At 39.9% G+C, this 18,353-nt stretch overlaps 2 protein-coding genes across 2 annotated transcripts; both read left to right on the top strand.

Annotated features, from left to right (window-relative positions):
• Positions 1-221: 221 nt before the first annotated feature.
• On the top strand, positions 222-6,626 carry cenpk (centromere protein K). The gene is made up of 10 exons (XM_034239278.1): positions 222-313; positions 581-682; positions 769-825; positions 3,653-3,716; positions 4,025-4,071; positions 4,167-4,249; positions 4,392-4,490; positions 4,638-4,773; positions 4,883-4,933; positions 6,298-6,626. Exons 1-10 carry the CDS (start codon positions 311-313, stop codon positions 6,451-6,453), a joined length of 798 nt encoding a protein of 265 aa, XP_034095169.1. The 5' UTR covers positions 222-310; the 3' UTR covers positions 6,454-6,626.
• A 2,134-nt stretch (positions 6,627-8,760) lies between these two features.
• LOC117561742 (stromal membrane-associated protein 1-like) lies at positions 8,761-18,064 on the top strand. The gene is made up of 10 exons (XM_034239324.1): positions 8,761-9,047; positions 9,539-9,672; positions 11,236-11,321; positions 11,434-11,509; positions 11,629-11,691; positions 11,786-11,861; positions 13,543-13,673; positions 15,030-15,240; positions 15,883-16,196; positions 17,388-18,064. Exons 1-10 carry the CDS (start codon positions 8,930-8,932, stop codon positions 17,520-17,522), a joined length of 1,344 nt encoding a protein of 447 aa, XP_034095215.1. The 5' UTR covers positions 8,761-8,929; the 3' UTR covers positions 17,523-18,064.
• The last annotated feature ends 289 nt before the right edge of the window (positions 18,065-18,353 follow it).

Raw genomic sequence — 18,353 nt, 5'->3', positions numbered from 1 at the left:
TCAATGGAAATATGGTAAAATATAAAAACACGCAACAACAATGTATGTATACATCCTATCTCAGTCTGTGTATTTGTATGAGTCCTACCTTGATCTTCTTCTGCTTAACTGAAGTTTTTCTGGTTTAGTATTTCTCCTAATATTACATTAAAAAAACTGAACATGCGCAGCAGCAGGGCTCCTCATATATATGGCGCTCCTCAGCACTCTGTCGCAGATATGACGTCATCAGCGTTGGCGGTAATTTGAAAAAGGAGCGTCTGTTGTTATTTTCCGTGACTTGGAGATACATCTCTGACATTTACAAATTATGGTGAGTCGACTCGTCCTTTGACTGATTCTTGTAGTGCCAATATGTAAACAATAATGTAAAGTGCAAGGTTTTCACATCAATTATTAATAGAAAATATCGGCCCTGCGAACTTAAACTAGCTAATGTCAACTTTCAACCTAGCCTACAGCTAACAATACATCAACCATGCACTGACTCCGACAGTATTTCCCGTGCTGTACTAAGTATTCATACATAACACGGCATACAAATCGCTACATAGTGTCCTCTTTGTGTTCCCGTGTCCAGGCCGAGTTGGAGGCAGGTGTGGCGGCGAAAGAGGCTCTGTCAGAGACCGCTCTCAATGAGCTCATGGAGCAGTGTGAGGAGCAGTTCATCCAGCTGGAGAAGGTAATGTCTCCCCGGGCTGTGCTTTATACTCTGGGCCCGGAAGAGAAGAAGAGTTACAAACTGCAGTCTGTGTCTCTGTGTTGCAGCTTCAGAATGAGATCATACTGTCTGAACCAGATGCATGTGAGAATCCTCAAGACCAGGTGAGATGACTGTACATGCTTCACTTTATATACGTGAATCCCCATGTATCACAGAGGTGGGAGAAGTACTCAGATCTTGTACTTACTCTATGTATACTAATAACTAAATTAAATGATGGTAGTAGGGATGCCAGTGATTATTCGAATATTCGTTACAGTCTCCATAATCGAATATTATTTTTAAAAATCGATTTTATTTATATATTTTTTTATTATTATTTATGTTTTATTTTTCTGGCTTAGTTTCAACCAAAATATAGACTAATGCTAATAATAGTAATATTATTAATAATTGTAAATGGCCATTGGTCACACCACCAGTTTGTTTTACTGTAAACTTGGAGGGTCGGTCGGTCGGTCGGTCGGTCGGTCGGTCGGTCGGTCGGTCGGTCGGTCGGTCGAATGGTCGAATGGTCGAATAATCGATTATTATTCGCCAGGGCTGCTGAATAATCGATTTTGATCATGGTCAGTTTCTGGCAACCCTAGATGGTAGTGGAGTAAAGATACTCTATTAACAAACTCCTAATTGTTGTGAGGTAGAAGTACAAAGTTCCAAAACATTGGATCACTCAAGTAAAGTCTTTCAAAATTGTTCTTAAGTACAGTGCTTGAGTAAATGTACTTAGTTACTTTACACCACTGGTAACACATGGAACACCTTGAAGTTGGTGTTCATTTCATTTTTCCGTTTACTTTTTGAAATATCATTGTTACATGAATTTATGACATTTAATTAAAAAGATTTATATAAATACCCTAGCCTAGACAACACTTTTCACTTGCAAACTTGAAAATCCCTTACATTGACTCTAAAATGTAACATTAACGTAGACCTTTATTATAATCATTAGGGATGCTCCGATCGATCGGTTACCGATCGAGATCGGCCGATACTCACTCTCTACCGATCGATCGGTGCTCTCTAAACATGCCGATCGCGAAAGCCGATCACATGACGTAAAATACATGACACTTTTCTCTGTGTGTGCGGCAAAACAAGCTCGCCAAAATGGCTTCTCCGGTCTGGCATTCTTTTAAGGTGTCCGAAAAAGACAGTAAAATAGCGGTATGCAACGTGTGTGTGAAGCAGAAATCCTGCAGCTCCGCCCGCCGGACTGGTAAACGCAGCGAAACACACACACAGGGAGAACCAGACCGCAGTTCATTTCCTCATATTCCAAACGAGAAATTACGGTAGCAAATCACCCGGTTCTTTACGACCAGAACTATTAACGGGATACAAACCGGAGGAACCAAGCATGGAGGGAGGTGGCAGAGACAGTGGGTGAAACTGGTAGGTTTTCGCCTGTTTGGGGAGTTTATATATATATATATTGCTCGCATAAAATCCCCGGGGTTTTTTGCTTTGTATGTCGGGGGCGGGAGATTCATGTGATTGGTTGTTGGTCGCGTTGCTCGCAAAAAATCCCCAAGCTTTCAGACACGCCCAGCTCCAAGATTTTCAAGATTTTTGAAAAGCTGCTGTGTGGACGTACCGTAAGAGTTAGACCTAACACACTTAGCTAATTTATCTACCTCTGGAACAAGCTAAACTAGTTATTATAAATATAGCTATTCTTCATTGTCGGGTCACTCATTACTGGATCAGTGAGCTGCGTGAGATACTGACAGGCTGTCAGGAGAGAGAGAGAGAGGAAAAGAGAGCGCTTCCGCTAATTTCTTCCGTGTTATTATCCAAAGTGAATGTAAACTTGAATAATGTACATCATTTGAATGTAATAATTAAGTTGATTGTTGTTTGTGGAAGCTCCAGTGAATGAGCCCCATTAACTGAGTTTTAAACATCACTTTAAATGGAAGATTTAAAGTGATGTTTAAATCTTCCATTTAGGCTCCGCCCACTCGATCGGATCGGCGATCGGTATCGGCCGATACTGATTCCGGCGATCGGCGATCGGCCCCGAAATTGGCGATCGGAGCATCCCTAATAATCATAATGTATTTCAAAGGCCTAAACTGGCAATAAAGACTTCCTAACTGGTTGACAATTCACACATTATGAAATACAGGGAAAGGCAGAAGAACAACTTTGACAAATGTTCATCAAACTGTGCTTTTCTGGCACCAATATTCAACCTTTAACACATTCAGGGAAAATGTATAATGTAAACTTAAAGAATGAATTGAATTTAAGGAACTGCAGAGGCATTTGGAAGAGCACAGTGACGGACACCTAAAAGATGAAATAATACATTCAAGTTATAATACTTTGTAGTACATACATGTGAAAACAAGCTATACACATTATAGTTAGTGATTTTACAATGCTAATATTAGTTCAAAATAGCTGTAAAACTAATGATAAAAATAAGAATTATAACCTTGCTGTAACAAATGTAAAATGCAGACAATGAGAGAGTTTTGTCAAAGCGGCATCCCGTAATGGCTTCAGATGGCAACAACAAGCCATAAGTGTGTTTTATAAATGTTAACAAACAACGTCACATTTCAAGCTTGTTCTTCTTGATTATGTTTTTGTACAAAACCAAATATCACTGTGACCTGTATCTCGTCTTCACTGGACAGAGTTAATCTTAACCAGTCACTCAACTTTTAAAACTAGACTCTAGGTTATTCCTCACCTACAGATGTGCTAAATTCAGGTTAAGATGTCCCCAAAGAGCAAAAAAGTATTTTTGTAATATTTAATTTAAAAAAAGTCCTTTCACATATTACAAAATATGATCAGCTTATTTATTTTTTATTGAAATGTGTGACATTATTAAATGCAAATAACATAACTTAATCCTGCTTAATAAATTAGATTGATCATTTGTTTCTGTGCATTGCCAAATGTTCACAGGCAGCAAATAGACTGATGGCAACGGAAGCTGAACTGAAGCAGTGGCTGAGAGTGGAGCCTAAATGTAAGTACTCCATTCACACTGTGATAAAAGCTTGAACATAACAAAGTATATGAATTTACAAAATATCAATATCACAAATTAGCACCACGATGTTATGCCTCAGGTACAGTTTACTTTCATTCCACAACATTTTAAAGGAAATCGTTTAGTCTGCTGTGAAATTGGTGCGATACACATTCGTTTAATCAAGATTTAATATAAGACTTTACTTTATCAAATTGTGATTCCAGGCTTTCAAATCTAATTGAAATTGTTTACCTGCTGTTTCTAATGTGTTAAAGTGCACTTCATTATTTTTCTACATCTAGTGCTGGCATCAAATTCAGAAGTTTTACTCGAAGCTGGAAAAGAAGAGGTATGTCTTGATATGTTACAACATTAAAGAATACTGGAAATTCTTATTTAAATGCTCCAGTAATGCCACCAATGTTTCCTCTTTGTTTTCCGCAGATGCTCAAACTGTGCTCAGAACTCGAGATGGTTCTTTCTTGCCAGGAAGCAAAGAGAGACAAACTGAAAGAAACCAAAGAACTGTGCGTAAACCTTATGTGTGAAGTTCAGACTTTCTTTTCCTTCCTCAGGGAAAATACTGGAAATGCTTAAACATGGCCTTTCAGAAACATTCCATTTGTTTAGCTCTATGTATGAATAATGATAAAAGTCAATGTTTTTCAGTGAACAGAAGTGGTTGGAGGAGAAGACACAAGTGCTGATAGCTACCAAAAACCACATTGAGCGAATGCAAATGGAAAAGGGGAAAGCATCAGAGCACAGGTGAGTGTTGCGGAGAAAACACACTAAACAAGAAGGGTTCAAGTTTTGAGATGTGTTTCCACTGGAGGGCAGCTCACCCTGAGAATAGTAGCAGAAAAAAGGAAACAAATTCTACCAAACATGTGTGTGTAAACATGCATTCCACAGTATATTGCTGGACACCAAAGCTCAAATCCAGAAGATGAATGTGTACCAGCAGAGGTTGATGGAGTGTCTGTCGGATGTTCTGGAGAAGCACGTCCCTCTGCCTCAGTACGAGTCCAGCACCAAGAAGAAGAAGAAGGTGCAGTGTTCCTGTGTCTTTGATGCTCGTTGTGCTTTTGTGTTTACATAAAATACCTGTTCCGTTTCTGCTCTACTGCAACTAACCGATTTCGTGTTTTCATTCTCAGAGCTCCCAGGAGTTTGATAAAGACATGATTTCCCTCAATGAAATTCTCGAGGTGGGTATTGAATCATTACATTATAATAATAATCTTTATTTGTATAGCACCTTTCATACAATAAGTGCAGTTCAAATTGCTTCACAGTAGACATCTCACAGAAAATGTATATCACATAGAGCCGTTACCAGTAAAAGCCCTAAAAACAAACTGAAAATAGCATAGAGTAGACGTATGAAAATTACATTTATATTATAAGCCTTTATGTCCAGACCATATCAAAAAGCATAACACATAGTTACAAAGTGCTTCACAATACATATAATTCATTTGATAAGAAACAAAACTTGTATAAGATATAGAACAAAAAAACGATCAAATAATTGTCAGTTTAATAGCAACTAAGCTAGCGTGTTTGAGCAAAATGAGAAAACTTTTATTTTGAGGATAAGCCATTATCAAGTTGAATCCATCTGTTCGTTGCTGTGATACCACACGGTACATGACGTCATCATCGGACATTTTAGCTGCATTTTGATAGGCTGCAAAGTTGAGAGTTTTAAAACAATTGCGTTAAGTTTCAGACTTTTTCATGGTGAACAGCAGTCCATTCTGCAAACTATCACTACTTTACATGTAGTAAAGTGATGTCCGGTGCTTTGCTCAAGGGCACCACGGCAGGGCCCAGGAGGTGAACTGGGACCTCTCCAAGTAGCAGGCCACACTCCATATTTAGGTCTGGTCGGGGACTTGAACCGGCGACTCTACGGCTCACAGTCCAAGCCCCTACTGACTGAGACATCACTTTCGTCACATCAAATCTCTTTACGAAATGTTTATAGTCAATATATATTGACTATAAACATTTCGTAAAGAGATTTGATGTGACGAAAGTGATGTCCCACTTAAAGGTAGGGTAGGTAAGAATGGAGAAACCAGCTCGAGTGCGCTAGAATTTGAAAGTACACAACCGAAAAAAATCTGCCCCTTCCTTCAGACTTCCTTACAACACACACGAACGCGCACATGACCAATGAGGGCATGAGATAAGTTTGTGCATGAGATGAAACGCTGACAGGCAGGTAGGCCATCCAATTGTCTGCCACGGTCCGAGGCAGATCATTGGACTTGCTTTTTACAGCGCCACGGCTTCCACAGATGAAATATTTGTATATATTTATTGTCAAAGCATTTAATGTATTCATTGCTATTGGGATGTTAAGAGCTTTCCATGGAATATAACAAAGTGTTTCTGAAGTGAATTACCTACCCTACCTTTAAATATATATATATATATATATATATATATATAAATTCAACCTATATCAATTGAACTGTCTGTAAATGCCTGCAAACTTTATAAATTGATTCACATGGCCCCATTACTTAACCCTATTCTCCCTCTGTCTTCTGTAACCCCACAGCTGCTCATGAACAAGGCTCTGAACACACCACACGACCCCTATATGACGATAGACAACACATTCTGGCCCCCGTACATAGAGCTGCTGCTCCGCTATGGCATCGCAGTGAGGCACCAAGAGAGTAACTTCAAGATCCGCCTGGAAACATTTTTTTGAGGCAGTGGTGCACGAGGCTTCTCAAGCACCACTCATCTGCCAGTGTTTGAAAGCTTGAGGCTGCTTGCACAGTTCAAAGTGCTGTGTGTGTGTGTGTGTGTGTGTGTGTGTGTGTGTGTGTGTGTGTGTGTGTGTGTGTGTGTGTGTGTGTGTGTGTGTGTGTGTGTGTGTGTGTGTGTGTGTGTGTGTGTGTGTGTGTGTGTGTGTGTGTGTGTGTGTGTGTGTGTGTGTGTGTGTGTGTGTGTGTGGTGTGTGTGTGTGTGTGTGTGTGTGTGTGTGTGTGTGTGTGTGTGGTGTGTGTGTGTGTGTGTGTGTGTGGTGTGTGTGTGTGTGTGTGGTGTGTGTGTGTGTGTGTGTGTGTGTGTGTGTGTGTGTGTGTGTAAACATGTAAATGCATTTGACAAAACACTCTCAATTCCATGTTAACTTACTCAATAGTGTTAAAGATATTTTCTTAAATACATATTTCCTTCAATCCTATTTTTGAGTTTATATTAATGATTAAACATTGCCATTGCTAAGTAATGAATGTTTGTAGTCATGTCTTTAAATTCAGTTTCATTCAAAGTTTTGCAAATGTACTGTGACCCACTGAAGCCTTAACCCTTTAACTGCCAGCACCACCATTTGGTAGAGCACATTTTGTGTCTTGATATCTTGTTGAAAAAAAAAAAAAGTTGAACTCCATCTGATTCAGCCAGCTCTACCCTTTGGTTGACATGTTATGCACAAAACAACCTCTAGATGTCACTGTGGTTCTAACAGAATGCCCTTCAGCTAGCTTCCACTGAGGAAGTCACTGCCGAATAAATCACTCTTTTTGGTCAACTTTTGTAAGGTAACCATATCAATTTTGACATATTTTAGTGGCAGGGCACTGACTGAACATAATTAGATAACTTGATGCAAAAAAAAGTTTTAACAAGGGTGTAATTATTATTTTTTTAAATATGCTCAATCAATCGGTATGATTGATATGCTCAATCAATCGGTCAAATTGGCCTTGCGTAAGCTAGCAATATGACTGTTTCAGAGATGTTTTCCAATACAATATGGCAAATACATGGCTAGATTCATGCTAATATTACTAAATCTAGTACTGTGTTATGAGTCTCAGAGTGAAAGAGTGATAATAATTTATATAGCACCTTTCATGCATGGCATTCAGCCCAAAGTTGCACACAGATGAGCAAGTTAGGCCAACACAGGATATAGACATTTGCCGTTAGGCCAGTGGTTTCCTGTTAGGCCAATTCAGCATACACGGTAAGATGAGCAAGTATTTTTTTTATCATGAAAAACACTTTACATTACTTTTTTCCATTTTTTTTTTACAATTATAATTTATCTTTTATGAATATATCTGGTTGTATATATTGCTAATTTTCCATAAAATAAACATCTATTTGAGTTTGTGTTTTATTTGAGTTTGATGCATACAAATACTGTACTGTATATGATTGTTGAAAATGTACTTTTACCATAGAAGGTCAGCTAGAGGCTCTACCTAGACGGTAGAGGCTCATAAAAGCAAAACTGTGTGGTCAGTCAACATAATAATTGTTTGTGCTTATTTGTGGCCCATTTGATAAGAAAATGCAACAAACAAAAATTCCATAGCTTTTTTCTTGGTCTGGCAGTTAAAGGGTTAACATGCCTAAATGGTCTATTCTCAGAGGTTCTCAAATGGGGGTACGCGGACCCCTAGGGGTACGTTGGTGTACTGCAGGGGGTACGTGAGATTTATTTTATGTTAATGAAAAAAACAACATAAGTATTGCATTTAAACAAACTACTAATAGTAGATTAACTACTTTATTCAAAGGTTTACAGCAATTCTGGATAATAAAATGGGAAAAATAAGCGGGGTGCTCTCTTTTCCTCTCCCTCTCCTGACAGCCCGTCAGTCTCGTGCAGCTCGCTGAATATACCTCTTTATATAGGCATTTTTTCCTTAACAAATAGTTTTTGCGCTGATCAGGGGGTACTTGGCTGAATTTTTTTTTCAAAGGGGGTACACTATTGAAAAAAGATTGAGAACCACTGCGATGTGTATACAGATTTGATATATGTTACATGGACCGCATAACTGGACTGGAATAACTGCAGCTGTGTGTGATGGATTCAAAGATTGTTTTAAAACGTTTGTTGTAGGCAGCCAGTAGGTGGCTTGCCAGTCAAAATGATGGGATAAAGTTTGATTCTATATAATAATTATTTTATGAATATGTAAACTTCATAAGATACTCAGTGCGTCAGAGCACGTCGTCAGAGCTGTTGCCCAATCAGGTGCATCCGCCGCGTCAGCTTTAGGATTCCTGTGGGCGGAGAGGGGATTCCGGTTCCGGGTGTTTTCATATCCCACTCGGAGGCGTTCATCTCTCTGATTATGGTATTTTATCATAAACGTATTTCTATAGAAGACTGATTAAAGTAAAGTTATTTTGATTAAGGAGGTCCAACAGTTGCCGTGAACATGGCGACCCGCTCGGAGAGAGAAAAGTCCCTAAAACTCAACGAGCAGCACCAGGCCATCCTGTCCAAAATGCTGAGAGAGGAAGACAACAAGTACTGCGCTGACTGCGAGGCGAAAGGTGCGACTTACACATCATCGACATTTTTTCCATGACACTAGACAAAGTTAACATTTCCACTCAGAAAAAGCCGCTAACGCTGTATAACAATGTAGCATCTTCGCTAGTTAGCTTGGCTAGGCTAACCCGCTACTGTGTAACCGGCTAAGGCTAGTCAGCTGACATCTCTTCCCTTTAGCAAAACTAAGTGGCTAACTAGCAAGCTAACTTCTCTAAATCTACTCAAGCTCATCGGCCTCAGTGCCTCTCCCTCACCGCCGCCTGCAGCTCCTCTCTCTGGGGTTTTACAGGCGTTTTGCGAACTGTGTCAGATCCACATCAGGAGCCTGACTCTTTCTCTTGTTATGTCATTGTTAAAGAATGCAGAGCCTGCTTTTGGATCTTGAAGTCTCTGCAAGATCGTGCAAGCTTAAGGTTTCTTCGGGTTTCTGTCTATCTATGGTTTCTGCAGACATGTATCTATATCTAATTCACAGTCTTTCTTTTATCAGGTCCAAGATGGGCATCCTGGAATCTGGGAGTATTTATGTGCATCCGGTGTGCTGGCATCCACAGGAATCTGGGAGTACACATATCCAGAGTCAAATCAGTCAACCTGGACCAATGGACCTCAGAACAAATGCAGGTACTGTTTTGATCCTGTGTGTATTTATGTTTATTTACAGAAGAGGTGGCCTTTTATTATATGAATAACTAATCACTCACGCAAAGTCTCTAAGTAAGACATTATTGCAACATCTTTGTTGTATAGGAAGTAAGGAGGGATTTCAGTAACGCTTTATCTTGGCACATCTGTTCTCTATTGACAGCCAGACTTTCCATTTCAGTGCCTCAGATCTGTTACAATACTGTACATTTCCATTATTACGAGGCTCTCTGAATAATGTTGACGACTTGCGGGACACAGATTAGAAAAATAATAGTCAATGTGTGAGAGATCTTAGCTTTTAGTCTCTAGCATCTAGATTCAAATGTACTGGATCATAGACTTCCCATAATCAACATTGATAGAAATTGTCATTAAGCCTTATTCATGTAATTTGTAATATTTAAAAAGTTTCCAATTCATGCCACTTCTCATTACAACATGTAGTTAACTGTTTTAACTAATTACAGAAATCTGACATGCACTGTTTTCCAAGGAAATTAAATCCAGATTTGAGACTTTCCACCTGTACCCCAGTCTTCCTCTCAGCCTGCTCAGTGTATGTCCGCCTGTCTTACTCATGGATGTACAAAGAGAACTGGATACAGCATTGGAAACCTGTTCAGTGGTGCATGAAGCCAAAATGGCTCCACTTACCAATATAAAATTACCCAGGCCTTCCGCTTTCGTAGGGCCCTTAGAGCAAGCAAGCGCACTAGAGTTTTACTTAAACCTCCCAGACACTTTTCTGGGCATTTGCGTCAAAGCCTGATGCGCCTCATTGTGGCTTTGTCCAACTCCACAGCCCAAGTTTAAAGGTCACCTATTACGCAAAATCCACTTTTTCATGTCTTTTATACATAAACATGTATCCCGTCTGCGTTGAGAGATTCTGAAAGTTTCAGGAAAAAACATTTGCTCTCTTTTTGTCCCGCCCAATTTATCACCTGAATCTCCTCCTAGAGCACCATTGTGTTCTTTTATACCAAATATCTCTCAGAGGGGCGTGGCTCCTTATTTCCATCTAAAGCAGTGTTTCTCAAACTTTTTCATACCAAGGACCACTTAACCAATAAAAAAACACTCGCGGACCACCTAACTCCACAAATATAAAAAAACACATTGTTTTTCTAGAACAGATTACAAATCGCCTGAAAATGGTACAAACAAGTGGCAACATGTGTGATGAAGGTGTTGTGAAACTTAAGCTCGCTCCATTGCGGAGATATTCCCACGAGGGTGCGGAAAACTTAAATATATTTATTTATTTCAAATATGAAATGTTACCAATATACTCACGGACCACTAGGGGGCGCTCACGGACCACCAGTGGTCCGCGGACCACACTTTGAGAAGTACTGATCTAAAGTAACAGACAGAGAATCAGCACTTTTATGTGAGAAGGATGTTTTCACAGGCTGAATCGTACTCTCTCTGATGAGCAAACTAATCATCATGTGTAAAATCGATGTTGAAATATCCAGCATGCATATATGAACAGAATTTGCTTTCTATTTACCAATCTGTCATTCCTTTTTTCAGAGTATACAGGATATGGGCAACACCAATGGCAGGCGGCTTTATGAGGCCAACCTTCCAGAAAGCTTCAGAAGACCTCAAACAGACCAGTATCCTTCACTATGAGCAGACACCCTTAACTTAAACATGCCATACTGCTTATACCGAAGCTATTCATATTTGTCTTGCTTGTTGCCTATTTCCCCTTAACTCTGACCTTAGAGCAGTGGAATTCTTCATCAGGGATAAATATGAGAAGAAGAAATACTACAGCAAGAATGTGACCAATGGAAGCAGTGTATGTATTATGGGTTACTTTTTCAGCTTTATACGCCTGCCTTTTTAAAAATAGTGAAAACACTTTAACAGACTATTTGTATTTTCTGTTGTTAATTTTGAGTTAATTTTGTTTTCCAGCCAAAAGGTGCTAAGAAAGAGAAGGAGCCGGACCGAGGAAGCAAGGTGTCATCTTACACTAAGGTAAGTTTATCACACATTATTTGACATGTGTGGAAACACGATATTCAGCATTGTCCCAAATTGAGTTTGCCTTACTACTCCATTCCTTCTAAAGAGTGAAGAGCCCAGGCCAGTCCCCAAAATCAGCCCCGCTAAGACTTCAGAACCATCTGTGAACCTACTAGGCCTTGGTGAGTATCTCACTTGTGTTACTGGAAAATAAAAACCGTCTGAAAGGTGCCGGCTGAGTGAGATATGTATGGGATAAGGCTAAACGGGGCTTCAGCTTGTAATTGTTTTCCTTTTATTGCCAGTTTGGCAGATCTAATAAATAAATGAATCACTGTAAACTCATTGAGCCGGGATTTAGATGCTATACAGGCTCAAGGTGCTGTGTAATTTTAGATGAAGGATATTAACCATGTACTTAATTTGACTGTATATATGTTGAGTTGCCTGTTTTTCTTGGTGTGCCAGGCTGACGCTGCGGCAGGTTATTGCTGTGGACATATAACTTTCCATTCAACCTCGCAGCAGGGCATAACGGCACTCAACCAAGATATTGTGGTTGTTTAAGGCAGAGACTTCGACCATGACTGTCTGTTGTCTCTGTAGGCTGGATGTGTAATAATAGAGAAAATGTCACAGCTGCTCATTCAGATTTGAGCAGCTGTGTACTGTGACAGGCAGTAGTAGACTAACCATCTCGGAGCTGCTCTGATCTCAGAATCAGAACTGTACTTATTTTTTAAAGTTGATTTTAAAGCACTTCTCCTTTTGCTGTACATTAAAACTTTGCACCAGTGAAATACTGCAAGACTCTTTAACCAGGGAGTCAGAGGAAGTGCTAAAACTGCTGACTCAGTCACAGACGACTGACTTCTTGTTCTAGTTTTTGAGCTTTTCACTTTTGAGGAACAAAGGAATAAATGGTTCATAACATTGGTTGCTTTGGTTTCCCCTTTCCTGTAGTGTGTTATATAGGTGTTGGTGCATGGAAGTGGTCTGCAACGGCTAACTTGCTGACTTTTCAATGCTGTCAAATAGATTTCTTTTAGGAAAGGTGCCTTATTCCAGGGTGTTTTCCAGCAATTATTTAATAAATAGGTGTATTGTAGAGCAACCACAGTTTATCACATCATGGATTAACCGTAAATGATTGTGCTGCAAAGGGTAGATGAAGAGGAACAGTTTGACTCATCATGAAAGAGGCATAACCTGATCACAGCCACTCACCGCAGATGTATGCTAAACATATGCAAAATATTGCTTTCAGTGTTCAAGTGGCAGTTATTAGGATATTTCAGAGTGTGTTGCCACTCATGGTGAAACAGTGGGTTGTTACTACAGGTTATTGTATGTGTGTTATGGCTGTGTACTTGTCTATTTATCCTTTCAATTAAATGACTCGGATATCAATGACTTTATCTTGATACTTCAGGGTATTGTGCATAATTACTTCAATATAGCAATTCCATTCATAGTTTTAAGTAGGATGAGGAATTAATGCTACTAATAGACTTTGAGGGTCATAGCATTATTTGGATGTTTACTGTTATTTTAGTTTTGTGGCCAATAAGCTGGTTCATTGTATTGTACTAACCGTCATGCTTACTGTGCTCTGCAGCAGTGGGAGGGCGGTGCAGTTAAATAAATACAAAACATAACCTCACTTTAGCAAACATAAGCTCTGTTTGTTTTACACACCTTTGCACAGCTATTACACAACAACAAATGATCTTTCATAAGTTCTCAGTGAATATCATTGGGAGGTGAGTAACGCTGCGTTGAGTGACAACAGACTCTGTTGTTTTTCTCAACCTGCTGTGTGTTTCCGGTAAAACCTGTTTTCTTTTCACCTTTCTGTCGCAGACATACCAACAGCTGCAGCAACTAACAATGGTAGCATAAGCACAAGCCAGAACAACAATGACCTGGATATATTCGGCCCGATGGTCTCAAACCCTCTCCCCGCCTCCTCATCCGTAGCTCAGTTTCCTCAGGTAAAGTCCATGAAGAGTTCTTCCGTCCAGATTGCTAATTATTCATTTCTGAATATTTCTTATGAGCGCTTGTAATAGGCGTGCGGTTGTAAAACTTGAATGAAGTGTGCAGTGGAAAATAAAAAGTCAAATGATAACTAACAGCATAAACAGCCCACAAGACGGCAACACCGATTCAGAGAGACAGGAGAGACGGCCGGGCATAAAACTAATGGAGCAATCATTTGGCTAAACATTTAAATAAGGCTGCAATCAATTAATATATTGATTAATTTGTTCATACTATTTTGATTAATGATTTATGAAAACGTAATCTGGGTGGCTGAACTCCGAGGTGAGGTTTTTAATGTCAGTCCATAAATCAGATATTTATTGATGGAAAAAAAAGAAATGCAGCTAATCTTCACATTTCAGAGGATAAGAAACAACATATTTTGCCATTTTGGATTAGTTTTAATTATATTTCTGTTGATCAACTAGATGATCTTAGATGATAAGTTGGTCATTGCATTTTTTATTTAGCCTTTATTTATACAGGTGTAGATCTCATTGAGACACAAGGTCTCATTTTCAAGAGAGACCTGTCAGTGGTAACACCACCACACAAAGTTACAGACAGACAGGACACTAAACACAGAGGCAACACTCAAATACAACATCGTGAAAAAGTAGTCATTGAAATCCATATACAGCAGTCAGATATAGCAGGTGCAAACACCCACAGATGATTTCTCCAGCTTTTTTAAAATGAGTTTAAAATCCGTGATGGGTATCAAAGTGGTCAGCTTAAGTTCCTGCTGAAGTGTGTTCCAGGTCGAGGGGGCAGAGTACGATATGGCTTTTTTCCCAAGCACCGTGCGTACTGAGGGGACGGACAGAGTGATGTAATGTTGAGATCCTAGTCTATAGCTGTACTGTTATTAAACATGTATTCATGATATCCCTTTGTTATTGCTCTGTCACAACACAGTTAGCATTAAAAACATGATTTATTAGATCTGTGTTTTGATTATGGCTGTACCAGCTCCTAACAGTTTACCTACAGGCCACATCTGAAATCTGGAGCATTATTATGCAGGGCAGGCCATTATCACTATACTAATTAATGTAAAAAACATGGACAGCATTCTATCAAATTAAACAAACAGCTGATTGATGTATGGCATACATTAAAGATATCGTAAACTTTAATGAAATGTAATTCAATTTAATATATTGATGATTTGAAACCTGCTCTGTCAGAACAGCCCTGGGAGGGAACCGTTGACTATTTTCTTTAAACTGCAGATGCCGAGTACATCACTGTTGTTCCATACTTTAATCACAAAGTCTTTCACAATCTTTTCCTCCCGTCAGGTGAGCTCCAGTAACGCGGCCAGCCCTCCCACACAAACCCCAGCGGCGGCGGGGGGCGGGGCCAGCTCGGGGTCAGGGCAGGGGGACCTGGACCTGTTCAGCGACAGCAGCAGCTCCACTAAGACTGAAGACGGGGCCAAGAAGCCGCTGTCCAAGGACTCCATCCTGTCCCTGTATGGAACCAACAGCATGTCCCAACAGGCGCCCGCTGGTGAGGACACACACCTTTTTATAATGATGTCGCATAACAGCTGACTCATTTCTTTGCAGTTTCCAGATGTAATCATTTTGTTATTGTAATGTTATAATTACTCTACATTTCTCAATACCTTTTTAGAACTGTAAATGCCTTTTGCACAAGACTATTGGAACATAAGAGTTCACGGTTTTCCTCTTAAAATATTGTTTTGCACGCATCCAAACAAGAACCTTGCAGAAAAATGGCAGCAGTTTTGCCGAGAAATCCTAGATAAGATGCTCCTTCTTTTCCTATAAACAAATATAGGAAATAAAAATAACATGTGGCCCAACTTACTGCCTTCATGGCAACATTATACTTCCCGTTTACATATTTTAAAGCCTCTAAGTAATAGAAACTGTTGTTCCAAAACGTAGGGTCCCAGTTTTGTCGAATGGGTGTTCCAGAGGGTCAGACATGGTAAACTTATGCGCCAGAAATGTTCCTTACCTAGAAATGGCTGGGATCTGTGTTTGTTCCACAAGGAGCAAGTAGATACTTCCTTGTATGTCCCACTGATCTTCCCAACTTCCTCTCCTGGTTAAGAGGCTCCTTTAACAAACACATGTTTGTTTGCATAATACTCCTCTCTCTGTTTTGCATATCTTCCCTCAGCCGGCATGTTCATGGGCCCCTCCCAGATGCAGTTTCCTGTGCAGGCTGCTGGAGGTTATCAGGCCTTCCCTGGCATGGGCACGGCCATGCCGCCTACAACCGTCATGGGCGCCATGATGGGGCCCAGTCCAGGCATGATGGTCGGGATGACAATGCCTAATGGCTTCATGGGGAATGCGCAGGCTGGCGGAGTGATGGGCATGGCGCCGAGGATGATGGGACCACAGGGCGGGGCGATGCCTGCAGGCATGGTGCCGGCTCAGGGCATGTACGCCATCCAGCCCGGGCAGCAGGGGCAGTGGAACATGGGTCAGGTAGGAGAAGTCCTCGAGCTTTGTTGGTTACTGATGCTTCGTAAAGGGTTCTTTGAGAGGGAAGTATGTGGGGTTTAGTGGCATCTAGTGGTGAGGTTGCAAATTGCAATCCACTTCCAAGCATGTATTAGAACTACGACAGCATTCGGCTAACAAAGAACATTAAACAGCCCTGCTAGAGGTAGAGTTTGGTTTCTTCAGTTTTAGGCTACTTTATAAAAAATGGTTAATGCCGTGTAGAGGACCTGCTCCGTATGCACATATATAGGGTTTACTCTAAGGTAAAGAAAATAAATGTTTTTTTAGTTGCAGTTGACTTTACAATAATAACATAGCTATGAATACTATTCTATTCCCATTATGCTAATAGTCCCCTCAATCCTACATCCTGAACTTCATGCGTGTCTGTCAGGAGTGATTAGTTTCACATGTGACCACATCCAGCTACGATAATGCATTGTACACATTAGTAGTGCATTGTGAAGCGCTTTACTATACAGGATGTGGACAGAGCATACAGCAGCCACAAGGGGGCAGCACAAGCAGGGCTTTAAAGCTAAATAAGTACTGTCAAAAAGGCTTATTCATAGAGAGAAAACTCAGTTTAAAGTCTGCAGTTAGAAGACACTTAGCACCCACAATGTAATTCACAAAATAAATGAAATGGCTGCACACACTGCTATAATTTTTTTTAAATCAGAATACCTTTATTCGTCCCACAGAGGGGAAATGTGCAATGAAGATTACATTTTAGGGGAAACAGCCTGAGAAACCTCATAGAAAGAGATTGAAAGTAATGTTTGACCTTGGTGTGTTCATGTAGAACAACATGGATGCTACAGAGAAGATGTTTTGCATTTCTTGTATTTGCATGACAAACAAAGAGAAAAAGAAACCAAACAAGTAAGCAATGAAATGTTTACAAAATATCAGACTAGTTTTCCAATTGTTCATGTTTCCAGTCAGGAACTTGTTTTTCTGATCATTCCGGTCCCACATGCCCTATCTCACAATCTAAATTCAGTGGAGCTCAACTTTGACTGAACAATTTGAGAAACATCCTTTTAACTCTTTATTATTAAACTCCTGAACACTACTAAGTAGACTCAGGACAGGTTAGAATTGAATATTACAGGTTTCCAGCACTTCCTGCCCATCTAGTGTTAATACAGATCTGTCTCACATCCTCAGGTGAATCAGCAGATGTCCGGGTTGGCCCTGAACGGTGCGGGGGGCCAGATGGCTTTCGCTCAGCCTCCCTCAGCTATGAGTGGGTGGGCCGCCAACGGATCTGGCCAGACCCTGAGCACACAGCTATGGAAGTGAGCCTTTGAGAGAGCCGTCAGTCGGGCAGAGTAAGAGTCGAGGTTTCAGAAAGTGCAAAATATATCTTGTGCTTCTCTGCTCCTCACAGTGAACTGATGCCCATTTCCAGCCTTCAGAACATGAAAATTGTATCTCCTTTTTTTCCCTTCTCCCTTTCTCTGTCTCTCTTTCTCTCTATTGTGTGAGTGGATTGGGAGTCCTACAGGAGTACAGCCTGGCAGCTTCTGCCTGTCGTATGGTTTTTGATCATAACTTTTATTTTCCTTTTTTGGAAGAAAAAAAAAATGACAAGGAAATAACAGTCCCAACAAAAATGATATCGACATATCGGAAAAGCTGCAGGACCAGTTACACAAGCTTTTATTGTATCACTGTATCATTATAAGAATATAGAACATTTAAATGAATAGTATTTAACGGGAGAAGACATGACTATCAAGTCTGTCAGAACAGCTCCCAAATGTACAGCGATGTATAACCTTCTTTTAAAGTACTTGTGGTTCCCCTATCAAATTAAAGTGATAATAAATGACTTGCTTTGATGCGTCTTCTATAATTAATATGTAACACGTTTTTATTGGCTTGAAATATAATTATTTTTGTGGTTTGGTGTAAAAGGAGCACTGTACCCAAAGTAATAATTTGTATAACAAAAACTCACCCGTGTAAGCCTGAACATTTTTTTTCCTTTCATGGCTCCACAGTGAATGAATAATCAAAAAACAGACAACATTCTTTACAATTAGAGGTCATTTGATCCCATGTTTAACTAAAGTAAATCTTATATCTGCTGATTATTTTTGTTCCAAGTGGATGTTTATTCACAAATTC

The sequence above is a fragment of the Gymnodraco acuticeps genome, unplaced genomic scaffold (assembly GCF_902827175.1).
Source record: "Gymnodraco acuticeps unplaced genomic scaffold, fGymAcu1.1, whole genome shotgun sequence".
Lineage (NCBI taxonomy): Eukaryota > Metazoa > Chordata > Actinopteri > Perciformes > Bathydraconidae > Gymnodraco > Gymnodraco acuticeps.
The sequence above is the reverse complement of the archived record's forward strand: the minus strand, read 5'-3'. Positions and strand labels throughout refer to the sequence as shown.